Below are 13,076 nucleotides of genomic sequence, written 5' to 3' on the forward strand. Positions count from 1 at the left end.
TGAAAGTTTTTGTCTTTTTTTTGTTTGCAAAAATGTGTGTAAGTATTCACAGCCATGAGTCCACCTCAGGTACGTAGAGTCAGTTAAAGGTCCCATATTATGCTTTTTTTAATTCATGTCATTCAGCTGCCAGATGTCCAATTTGAAATGTCTTGCCCCAAAGTGATCTGTGGTCCTTAATACCTTTGAATATTGATTAAATCACTTCCCCCCCAGTAACTTTATTACTATGCATTTCTTTGGGGTACAAGTGCCTTAGTCAGGAAAGTGACCAAATACGAACTTCTTATTTTTTTCATGTTTGTCTCTTGTTAATAACTGTAGATTTCTCTTTGATGAGCATAGAGCTGCTTTCTCAGTCAAACGTGACTCCATTGTTCATTGTGTAAACACTACATGGGCTGATCCTACTGAGACCACCGATAAACATCACTAAGAATTTAAAACAGTGTTTGCAAATGGGAAAAAAGTCAGTGGCGACAACAACAGATGTTTACATACATGACGAACGCCGTTTCTCGACAATCACCACAGACAATGACAGATCGCAGGGAGCGTAACTATCGCAGTCTAAATGAAACATGGGAAAGGTAAGCCAAGGCGAGTACTGTATATTGAACTAGCTGTTGGGCGCCGTCTACACAGGGTGTGTGTGTGTGTGTGTGTGTGTGTGTGTGTGTGTGTTTGTGTTTAAACATCCAGCCTTTGTCTTTCACAAGGCAGGGAATAAGTGATAATTTCACCTCTTGATTTCTGCCAGGATTATTTCACATGCAGGCTTTATACTGGTGACAGTGAATGTCTGTTAGGCTGTAAATAAATGCTGAGGCTGTTTATTTATGACCAGTGTGGACACACGCAGCTGTGTTCACTTTGATGATGAGGATACGCCTTTAGCGTACACAAACACACACGACTGAAGCGGCACTAACTAGTTAGCCAAGTGCTAGCTGACTTCAATAGTTTATGAGGAACTTTCAGTGTGTAGCTCTGAGCTAGGACATTACCACAGACCGCTACCGTAGCCTATACACAACCCCCCCCCCCCACACACACACACCCGATTGGAGCGGCACTAACTAATTAACTAAGTGCTAGCTGACTTCAAACATTTGTGAGGAACTTTCAGTGTGTAGCTCGGAGCTAGGACATTACCACACAAGGCTACCGGTACCGTGCACGAACTCCCTCTCGTGGATGGCCACGCCCTTGGGCATGTCAACCAATCAATAATGTTAATCACTCTGTCCAATCACAGAGCACCGTTTGTGATGCCACAAAGGACAACTATAGCAAAATCCAATCATTTCGATTCAGTCCAGTCCATATATTCCTAAAACTTCAAATATTTATTGATGCAGGTAGGGTTTGTTTTTCCAGATTCTAGGAGTTGGTCGGGTTAGGGAGGACCACTATGTATATGTAGAGACCTGAAAAAATGTGAATTTCATCCTGGGACCCCTTTAACTATTGTATATAAAAGGTCCCACAGGTAACACCGTATTCCAGAACATAAAACCAAGCATGAAGTCAAAGGAATTTGTCTGTCGACCTCAAAGACAGGATTGGCTCAAGGCTCAAATTTAGGGAAGAGTCAAAAAAAAAATTTCCCCGGCTGCTTTGAAGGTCCCATTGCAGTGACGTGCAGTGAGGTTAATAGCTGGTGAGGTACTGACTTCCTCATAATCAGATGAAGATGTTTACAAACATATGAACCTACAGTGTAGCTAATTCACCATTTGATTAGCAACAGTGAGTGGGTTATTTTTAAAGAACATTTGATTAAAAAAAACTTATGTTGTTACCTACACATTTTTTTATGTTATGTTTACTTATACATGAAGTCCATGCACAGCTCCCTCTAAGTTGAGATATTTAATCCTCCATTTTTATAGTAAGGCACGGTAATCAAAAACAAATGAATGGCTGCACTTGACTCGCTGACTATAGATTGTAGTTTGCTGTCACTCCTTCTACAGCCAAAGACGAAGAATCCTCGGCCGGATCCCTCGGGATCACCAGCACTCCCTACCATGAAGCACGAGAACTGCATGTCTCATTTCGTGCCTTTTCCCAGCCGTTTCAGGACTGCTCAACTCAGGAAAGACGTTACACACATGCAGTTGTTGACAACAAAAAAAAGACACTGGACATTATATACGTTAGCTAAATTATGGAAACTTAGTATATAGAGCAAACGTGTTTGAACATTTTAATACTAACATATAGAGAGATAGCATTACAGTCTAACTGCATAGCATGCCAGCACAGCTAGCCGTGCCATTGCGCAGTCCATGGTGTGGCACGGTGGGCTGGTGCCTCACCACAGGTCTCTACTCAGTATTTCAGTGACCGCATATCACTGTCCCATTGAGAAAAGTGGCCTCCGTTATCCGTAAATGGAAAATCAGCTTCTTTGGGGTACAAGTGCCTTAGTCAGGAAGGTGACCAAAAACTGTATGGTCCCTCTATCAGAGATCAAAGAACCTTCCAGGAGGACAACCACCTCTGCAGAACACCAACCCACTCCTTAGGAGAAGGCAGATTGCTACCTGGAATTTGCCAAAAAGCACCTGAATGACTCTCAGACCATGAGAAAGAAAAATTGTCTGGTCTGATGATACAAACACTGGACTCTTTGCGACATGTTGAGAGGAAAGCAGGTACCGTTCATCACCTGGCCAATACAATCCCTAGAATGAAGCATGGTAGTGGCAGCATTCAGTGGCAGGAACGGGGAGACTATTCAGTATTGAGAAAATGATGAATGCAGCAATACACAGAGATAATGTGTGATGACTCTGAAAATATACAACCACAGTACAGACATGGAAACAAATGAAGATCTGTAAAAAGATCTAAAAAAAAGGCTGTGCACCTTTGTTTCCCTTCCATCCTGATGGAACTACTGTTTAATGTCCATTGACATATAATGCAAACACACTGTACACAAGAAAAGAATCTAGTAGTATCTGAATTTAATATGCCAATAATATCCTTAACTACGTTAACAGAGCTGAAACTACAACAGGTGTCAGTACCATTGTGTACTGCTGGGGAGGAGAAACTGGCAGGAGAACCTGGGGGCAGGAAGGGCTGGAGTAGGAGACAGGCTGAGAGGGCTGTAGAGATGCCACCGGCTAAACACGTCACCCAAAAGAAGGAGGGAAAGAGGCAGAGCACAGAGATAGTAGCACACAGCAGCGAGACGGTGAGGAAAGGTGGGGGGGGGGGGGGTTGTCAGAAGCAGATGATATAAAAGGAGTACAGAGAAACGAAGACAGGAAAGATGTGGGTTAGAAGAAAGAGGAAAAGTATTAATGAACAGAAATGGCAATTATGTTTTTTACATGTCACGTAAGACTTTAAATGTAATCACATGGCTAAAATTAAAAATTCTCATTGACTGTTAATGAATTTTATATTCTCCTAAAATGTGACCATGGACTCACAAGATATATAAAACTACCAACTCATCTTAAGATGGAAGATAAATATCAAGGGCAGATCTTTATTGTTATTGATATGGTTTGTATAAATGCAGGTAGCGGAGATACATACCTGAGCAATCATGTGGTTGCTCATTGGGTGTTGCTGTGGTGTTGGCAGCAGGGCGGTCTGAGGTGGGGCTTGAGGCTGTGGCTGTTGTGATGGGCATGGAAGCAGGCTACGGCTAGACTGGGAGGCTGCAGGCGGGGGACACACATCACAATTGACAATGGGCAGGTCTAGCAATTCACAAGAACACATTCAATTCATATATGTCATACATACGCTGTGTATGTGTGTAGTGTATGTGTACATCATTTATAGGAATTATAACAATCGTATAAAACAAAGAATTAAGTCGTAATGACACTATAAATGTCTCTGTTTGTTTTAACCTGTAACGAATGTAAATCAAATAAAAAAAACCCAAAACAAAACATTGAGAGGTTGTGTCCGAAGTCCCTCAAAAAGTGAAAAAAGTGAATTCACGCCATTAATTGAATTCCACCATTATTTAGCAGCAAATTTATTTTTTGCTTGCAAAAAACAAATGGTGATGTATTTGTCTCTTAGCTACTGTTGTTTTTTATTTAGACAATATTGTGATATTTCTTTACGTATGAGCAATGACCATAAGTCTACATTATGCCATATGCTGCGCTTACTTTCACTTATGCAGCCATAATCGCAAATAGCAGTAAAAACTTATTCTACAAGTTAGAGGTTAGCCATAAAACATACCCTATATTGCCAAAAGTAGTCACTGAACTCAGGCATTCCATCCATTTCCATGGCCATAGCTGTATAAATTCAACCCCTAAGCATACAGACTACTTCTAAAAAAAAACTTGTGAAACAATGAGTTGCTCTAAAGAATTAAGTGAATTCTAGCATGGTACAGTGATAGGATGCCACTTATGCAATAAGTCCAGCTGTAACAATTCCTTACAACTAAATATTCCACAATCAACTGTTAGTACTACTATAACAAAGTGAAAGTGATCGCTAACACCAGCAACTCAGCCATACACTGGAAGGCCACAAATCTTCAGACTAGCTTAAGAACAGAGCACATAGAGCTTCATGGATTGGGTTATAAGGTTCAAGCAGCATCAAAGCCTTACATCTGCAAGCACAACGTAAAGCATCAGATGCAGTGGTGTAAAGCAAGCCACCACTGGACCTCAGAACAGTCAAGATGTGTTTTCTGTAGTGATGAATCACGTATCTTCATTTGGCAATCTAATGGACGAGTCTGGGAACTTGTCTGCTATATTGTGCCAAGTGTAAATTTTGCTGGAGGGATAATTATGGTGTGGGGTTGTTTTTCAGGAGCTTGGGCTCTTAATTCCAGTGAATGTAACTCGTAATCTTGCAGCATACCAAGAAAATGCGGAAAACTGCATGCTCCAAACTTTGTGGGAACAGATTGGACCTGGCCCTTTCCTGTTCCAACATAACTGCACCAGTCCACAAAACAAGGTCCATAAGACGTGGATCAACGAGTTTGATTTTGAGGAACTTGATTTGCAGGCACAAAGTTCTGACCTCAACCGATAAACATTTTTAGAATGAATTAGAGCTGAGACTGAGAGCCAGGCCTTCTTGTCCAACATAAGTGTGTGACCCTACAAATGCTGTTCTGGAAGAATGTTTATGGAAATGACCACACTCCTAAACCTTGTGGACAGCCTTCCTAGAAGAGCTGAAACTGTTACACCTGCAAAGGAAAGGGGTGACACCATATTAAATCCTATGGTTTGAGAATGGGATACCACTCAACTTTATATGTATGTCAAGACAGGCCAGTAATTACTTTTGGCAATATGGTGTATCTCTCCCTCCTGAACCACTGTCCTTACCAGACCGAGAGCCTTTGCAGCTTCCCTGTGAGCCTTTGTTGCTGCCAAGGCTATCCCCTCTGGTCAGAATGGAGATGCCAGAGAAGCTGCTAGCCTTAGTGACGGGTGGCCGGAGTGTGCGGTTGGAGCTGTCAGAGTCGGTGCTACTCCAGGGCCGTGGCTCCAGGCATTTCATGTCACTGTCTGTGCTGCTTTGACGACTGCTAGATGCCCGGCTAGAGCTTTCACGGTTCCCCCTGAGAGGAGACAGAACAACAAGGAGAAACCAATGAAATGATGGGGGTAAAGTGGCAACAGGTTTAGGAAAGATGAGGTGACAGAAGAGTTAAAGTGGTAACCAAGAGATGGACACAAAGAGCAAGGGAGAGTGACAAAAACATATATGACCAGGGTAAGGAATATATAGAAAAGTGAAAGATATCCACATAACATAATTTGAAATGGAGAAGATTGTGGATGGAAAGAGAAGGAGCAGTCAAAGACAAAAGAGAGAAAGTAGAGGACAGGACACAGTGTGACAGGCTTTAGAGTGGGGCATTCAAAAGAGATGCATATTGGCTGATTTAGTGACATCACAATGCAAAACTCAGGCAACAAATCACAAATCAATATTTTTTCCAAATTTAACCACGCTCACGTTTGCACACTGATACATACAAACTCATCCATATAACAAACACACATGCAGGGAGAACAAGAGATGCTCTAGGCTGTCAACATCATAGTGTAAAAAGATATTACAGTGACACAAGGTGAAACAAATTTCCTATGAATTCAATACACAAACAAAGACTGGAGACTGGAGATAGCATCCACATAAAGGACTTGTGAGACGAATACTTGCATACATATATGAATACAGTTAAAAGATGAACACATGCACTTCAAACATTGTATTTCAGACAAGAAATGGCATGGGAGAAGATATAACTCTGAATAACATTAGATGCACATCAACACTCAGATTCACACACACTTATCAACAAAATAACCACTTGCTACCACTGGTTCACCACTATGGTTCTGTAAACTGTTTTGCTGTATACACACTCATTGTGTCGTTGTGACGCTGTCACCCTGGATAAGGGTAGATGCCAAGAAAACCAATGATCACACTGTAAGAGTAACCACCACTCTGGGGAAAACCCTCCATCACAAATGAATGTTTGTGTCTGCCATTGGCAAGTCAGCATTATTACTGTTCCATTTGTAATACATAATAAACAACTTAAAAGGACAAGTAAATATAAATTAAATTCAATTAGACAATTTTTGTCCAGAGACAGAGAGGCCTCTGCTGGTGAAGAAAGCTATTAGTACTTTTGTAACCTCCATCGTAGCAGGAAAATATCTTAACGAAATCTATTGAACAAGTTCTAATGTATATAAAAAATAAAGACTGTGAGTTAATAACACTAATACTACAATAATAAGAGTAATAATACTAGTACTACTACTACTACTACTACTATTACTACTAATAATAATAATAATAAATGGTGTGGCATCAGCTTGATTGCAAAAAAAAATATTGCAGGTCAATAGAGTCATTACTCAGCAAACTAATAAAAAGTACAGTCAATGTATGTACAAAAACATATTCTATTTTACCTTTTTATGTCTGGAAGCGGGATTATCATGCCGGTATATACAGAGAAGTGTAAAAATAAACTCAAAAAAACCTAAGGCTGGTTGTGGGAAGCTCTGCATCGAGAGCCAGGATGTGGCATTGGTTGTAAAATGCCGGTGGTAGTGAGTGGTGTTTGAAGTCAGCTGTACCTGATAAATATTTCAGGAAGGCAGTAATTATTGGGGATCTATTTTGAGTCCTCTCTCCACATAACCTATTTTTAAGGGAAGAGTGGAGGGATAGAAGGCGCATATTTGTTCGTTTGGTTCTACAGGCAAAGGAAAGCAGGATAAGGAGGAGGAAAGGGATGTTGAATCCCGCATTTATTCCCTCTCTCCTCAAATCAACACTCCTTGTTACACATAGGCAAAGTGAGGCGGGGAAGCCGTTGTGTGTCTGTTATGCTTGGTTTTCATCAGACGTCTAGATTAACAACAGAGACGCTCTATGGTTTATAGTATTATAGCATTTCTTCTTTATTAGCATGTGTTCGAAAATGATGAATAACATACACTTTATATGATTGCTTGATTTCATATAACTTGCACTGAAAGGTAAAAATGGCATGCACAGCACAATGAGATTAAAATTTTTAGTGCTATGCTAATGATGCCTAAACAATTTATTAGCATATTTTTCTTTTTCATTATGACGCACAAATTGAAAAATTACCAGAAGGATAAAAAGACAAAAACATAATAATCAGCAAATATTTGCATGGCTCAAATGCTGATGATGATGATAACTACACAAGATAATCATCTATCCCAAAAAAATCAAGGGGAAAAAGAGGGTGTATTCAAAACTAGAAACAATATAATCACATTTGCCACATCCATTTTTCACAACACTGAATTCCTTTACAGTCTCATGTTTATTATTTTGTTTTTTTGACCTAAACAGCTCCATGAGTGTACATGTATGTGTACTTGGCATATAGACAGAATCTACAGGAGTAGGTCTGCCACAAAACTAACAGGTTACTTTGGAAGTGATGTGGTTACTTTAAATAACAATGTAGTTGAAGGTGAATGGGTGGGAGGGTAAATAGGTCAATCAGTCTCCAGTGAAACCACAAAGCAGCCATGCATGGATCATGGGAAGCCCCACAATGCAGTGCTGGAATAGCCATTAATCAGCCGAATACGCCAAGCAAAGATATAAAAATCACCACAAGTCACCACTGTCATCACCAAACCACATTCAAAAAATGGGCATGGCAACACAAAAGTCAAAGTCAGCAGCACCCCAATACCTAAAGATCTGTCTCCTCTTTTGAGAGCTAGAGCAGTAGCCCTCAGTGGAAAGTCTGTTGGGGTTAATATTGGGAGAAAATGCTGGAGTTACAGGACTGCATGGAAGTAGAGGAGGAGGTTTCAGGGAAAACGTAAAACAAGGAGGTTTGGGCGATAGATGTAGACACAGGGTTGAACTTTTAACCCCTGAGAAGATTAAGAAAAAAATATAATTCACACAAAGCAGAAAACTTGGATATTTGAGCTCTTCAAACTGTATCCCTCAGGATACTAAATCCTAATTGTTTGATGACCTGATTCATGGGAATAGAGGCTGAACGTATGCCGTGTGATCAAACAAATTTCTAAGAAATTATCTGCAAATCTCCAGCAAACCATGTATCCCTGTTAATCTGACATTCAGCAATGCCTGAAAATCTATATGGAAGAACATGCATGTTAATTATTTGCCTAGCAAGATAATTACTGGAAATAGAAAAAGTGAAGACTAGAGCTATGTGAACTATCCTCTAGAAATGTATGCTACAAGAAGTCATCCTTGTAGCATAAGGGTGTCAACGATGAATGACTACCTTGACCTTTGTAGAGGCTTCATTGTTTCATTATTTGCGGAAAGAATTAATGAAAATATGCAAAACGTCTTAAATATATGTGTCTATAAACCATTTCCCTTTTCTACATGAAAACTAGCAAGAAAACCGAGGCAGTAAAGATGACATGGATTGAGTCATTTTGTACACAGTATAGAAGATTACAGTCAGATGTTCTTACCTGTTGTCATTGATGTATCCATTCTGAGAGGACTGCAAAAAAAAGGACACCTACACATTAAACGCTTTACTCATCCAGGCATACAGTATATGTATATATGAACAATCCCCTATCCTGTGTATGTACAAATATATATGTACACAAGCACATACGTACATATGTGTGTACATATAAAGATTCTTATACATACTAATATGTAATTTTTATATATATATATATATATATATATATATATATATATATATATATATATATATATATATATATAAAAAATTACATACACACACACACACACACACAGTTGGGCCAATAAGTATTGGGCAACCAAAAAAATTTGCAAGTTCACCCATTTAAAAAGATATGAGAGGTTTGTAATTTTCATCATAGGTACACAACAGGCATGAGAGACAGAATGTAAAAAAATAAAAATAATAAAAAATCGAGGAAGTCACATTGTATGATTTTTAAACAATCAATTTGTGAACATAGCTGGCCAATAAGTACATTAACTAGAAAACAAACAACTCTTCTGTCCCTCACAGACCTGTCACTTGCGCTTTAAGAAATTATTCCTGTCCCCACTCGTTAACAGTATGAATGGCACCTGTTTGAACTGATTAGAATGCATAAGAAATACCTGCACACACCTTCAAACTGTCAGACTCCAGTCTTCACCATGACCAAGACCAGAGAGGTTTCCCAAAGATACCAGAAACAAAATTGTACAACTGCACAAAGCTGGGATGAGTCAAACTGCAATTGGTAAACAACTTACTATCTATCTATCTTTGCAAGAAAAGATCAACAGTTGGAAACATTAAAAAATGGAAGAAGTATAACCTCAATGACAACTTTCCTAGGAGTGGAGCTCCATGCAAGATCTCACCTCATGGGGTTCGAATGATCCAGAGAACAGTGAGTAATCAGCTTAGAACTACACAGCGGGAACTGGTCAATGCTTTGGAGGCAGCTGGGACCACCGTCACAAAGATGACAATAAGTAACACACTACGTCATCATGAATTAATAATAATAATAATAATAAAAGACCTTTATTGTCCCACAGTGGGGAAATTTGTAAATTGAAATCCTGCATAGCCGAAAAGGTTCCCCCACTAAGCAAAAAACATGTTAAGTCTTCCAAAATTTGCTAGAAACCATCTGGACGATCTAGAGGAGGATTAGGAGAATGTGATGTGGTCAGATGAAACCAAAATGTAACTTTTTTCGTTTAAACACCACTCGCCGCATTTGCAGGAAGAAGAATGCTGAGTTGCATCTGAAGAACACCATTCCTACTGTGAAGCATGGAGGTGGAAACATCATGCTTTGGGGATGCTTTTCTGCAAAAGGGAAAGGAATACTGGTCCATATCAATAGGAAGATGAATGGGGCCATGCATTGTGACATTTTTGGTAAAAACCTCCTTCCCTCGGTCAGAGACATGAAGATGAAATGTGGCTGGATCTTCCAGCATGATAACGATCCAAAGCACACAGCCAGGAAAACCAAGGAGTGGCTCCGTAAAAAGCATATCAAGGTCCTTGGGTGGCCTAGCCAGCCTCCAGACCTCAACCCAATCAAAAACCTGCAGAGGGAGTTAAAACTCTGTTGCCAAGCGACAGCCCTCGAACATCACAGCTCTAGAGGAGATCTGTGCAGAGGAGTGGGCCAAAATAGCAACTAAAGTGTGTAGAACTGGTCAGGAACTACAGGAACCATTTGACCTCTGTAATGTAGCCTTGGTTGGCAATGACAAAGTATTAAAAATTACTTTTGCTGGCTGCCCAATACTTATTGGACACCCATTTTCACAAATAAAATGTTTAAAAATCATACAATGTAATTTCCTGGATATTTTTTTACATTCTGTCTCTCACACTTGATGTGTACCTATGATGAAAATTAAAAATCTCTTATCTTTTTAAATGGGTAAACTTCCGAATTGTTTAGGTTGCCCTAATACTTATTGGGCACCCTAAAAAATAGACACATATACATACAGTATGTGTGTGTGTGTGTGTGTGTGTGTGTGTGTGTGTGTGTGTGTAAATGACCACAGAATGTGTTACAGTCACAACATAGTAGGAACCATCGGAGAGCTTGAAATTACTATTACCAGTATAATTGTTACTATCGTTATTATTATTGTTAGTTATTATTATACAGTAGATGTCTATAGGTTCGTAGTTATCCAGGTCATGGTTATCCAAAGCTGTTTAAATCAATACACTGGACTTTCAGAAAGTTCTTGGAGACGTTTCGTATCTCATCCAAGAGACTTCTTCAGTGGATGAGGGAAGAAGTCTCTTGGATGAGAGACGAAATGTCTTCAAGAACTTTCTCAAAGTCCAGTGGATTGGTTATTGTTTTATTTTTATTATTAACTTAATGAACTGTGATTTGATGGTGATTTGTCCTTCCTAGTGTCATGGTCCAATACTTACTTCTCGAGCAAATATCCTGTCTCGTACCCGCTGGTATTCTTCCTCTCTCTCTTCAATGGACTTGCTACGTCGCCCGTCCTGCAGCGGCACACGGATCTAACATATGTGTGAATATTAACAATAAAGAGAAAAATAACATATCACACACAATCTTCACAAACACAATGGATTTTGTAGACGTGTAACCTGCTAGCAATAAGTTATAAGATAATGGCAGAAGCAAGAAAGTAGAGAGCAGCTTCAAAGCTTCAAAGCAAAACAGAATGAGCATGAATGTAAAATGAATGTTGACAGAGTTGAATAAGTGTGGGCAGGTTTGGAACCACAAACTTGATAAAACACTAAAAATCTTTACATAAAGGACAAATATGTTAAGTATCAGACACTGCAGAAATCCATCTATCCTGAAAAAATGGGGTGGCATATGAAAACAAACTATGAGCGATGCACATAAGATTTTTGATCTGGGTCTCAATGGACTGCGTGAAGATGCTGATTGGTGCTCAAAGTTTGCGCTACACGAAACAGACATTTCAAGGCCACTGTAACACTTTTAGCCTATTGAATTTGAATTGTAGATAATTGTCTCCATGCAGACCATCTAATGTTGGGATATTTTCTTTGGCAATGCTATTCTAACCACATATTTAATATTTCTTCTTTTGGGCCCCTTTCTATAAAAGAAGGCCTAATAAATTCACAAAGGACAAGGTAAACATATAAAAGAAAACCATGTGATCAGGAAACTTAAAGCAGTTTTCAAAGATCTGGTTGGAATACAGAATATACACAAGGCAATTCCTGACTGTCAAAACAACTTTGGACAACTCCGTTGTAAACTCCAATGCTGACCGCAGCTCCATCTATGCAGACAGAGTCCAAAGTTTTCTGTGACTCATTCCATAAACCGTAAGCATGGATGAATTGCAGAAAATACTGATATAAACTCTCTAAACTATGCACAGACACAATTTACTCAATAGTGGGATGCAAAAGTACCTCCAATGCATGCCGTGCATCATTTATTTTGATGATGAAAATGTTGGTTGAATGAAGTTTAATTATGTCCTATGTTTTCTTTAACCGCAAAGGATAAAGAAAAAAAATCAATATGGATTGTTAAATGTTCATTTCTGCTAATTCAGCAAAATAAACAGTTTCTCACCCATCTGTCATATGCAAAATAATCACCATACACATTCAATGTTGTATTACACAAACTTAGAAGACAACAAGTTATTGCCATATCAGGTCCGTTAAATCAGTGTTACCTGATTATCATCCTTATCCATGCTGGCATCATCTCTCTTAAGGATGAATTTTTTCTGGAAGTCCATGTTACGATCATCCTTGATGTGTTCAGAGAACCGTTGTTCTGGGCTGTAGAAAGAAGTTTAAAAAAAAATTACAGAAATAAATTACCACAGTGTTTCAAATGGATGAATGTCTCTGTTTCTAAGACTGGATGTCAAGTTTCAATCCCTCAAAGAAAAGGTCTGAACACTGCTTTTAATATTATGAACACAAGAAAAAAATATTTTCAGAGAAAATTGACAAATAAGTATGATAATCTGTCAATCCCTCCATCCATTTTCTTGGAGTCAAGAAAGACAAACCAATC

General features: G+C 39.1%; 1 protein-coding gene across 19 annotated transcripts in view; it reads right to left on the minus strand.

The window, feature by feature from the left end:
- The window catches only part of LOC137595775 (R3H domain-containing protein 2), a 102,364-nt gene that overhangs the window by 29,646 nt on the left and 59,642 nt on the right, over positions 1-13,076 (minus strand). For 15 of the 19 annotated variants that reach the window (XR_011035457.1, XM_068316050.1, XM_068316055.1 and 12 more), the window contains 7 exons: positions 12,727-12,835; positions 11,456-11,551; positions 10,255-10,596; positions 9,009-9,040; positions 5,352-5,587; positions 3,562-3,686; positions 3,042-3,140 (listed from right to left, as the gene is read on the minus strand). Coding sequence is in view for 18 of the 19 variants with exons in the window: in XM_068316050.1 (XP_068172151.1) it covers positions 3,042-3,140; positions 3,562-3,686; positions 5,352-5,587; positions 9,009-9,040; positions 10,255-10,596; positions 11,456-11,551; positions 12,727-12,835 (1,039 nt within the window). In the remaining variant the exon portion in view is untranslated. Of the gene's footprint in view, positions 1-3,041; positions 3,141-3,561; positions 3,687-5,351; positions 5,588-9,008; positions 9,059-10,254; positions 10,597-11,455; positions 11,552-12,726; positions 12,836-13,076 lie in introns of all 19 variants that reach the window. The other 4 variants (XM_068316062.1, XM_068316059.1, XM_068316056.1 and 1 more) reach the window with 4 other exon arrangements.

This window comes from Antennarius striatus, chromosome 5 (genome assembly GCF_040054535.1).
Source record: "Antennarius striatus isolate MH-2024 chromosome 5, ASM4005453v1, whole genome shotgun sequence".
In the NCBI taxonomy this organism is placed as follows: domain Eukaryota; kingdom Metazoa; phylum Chordata; class Actinopteri; order Lophiiformes; family Antennariidae; genus Antennarius; species Antennarius striatus.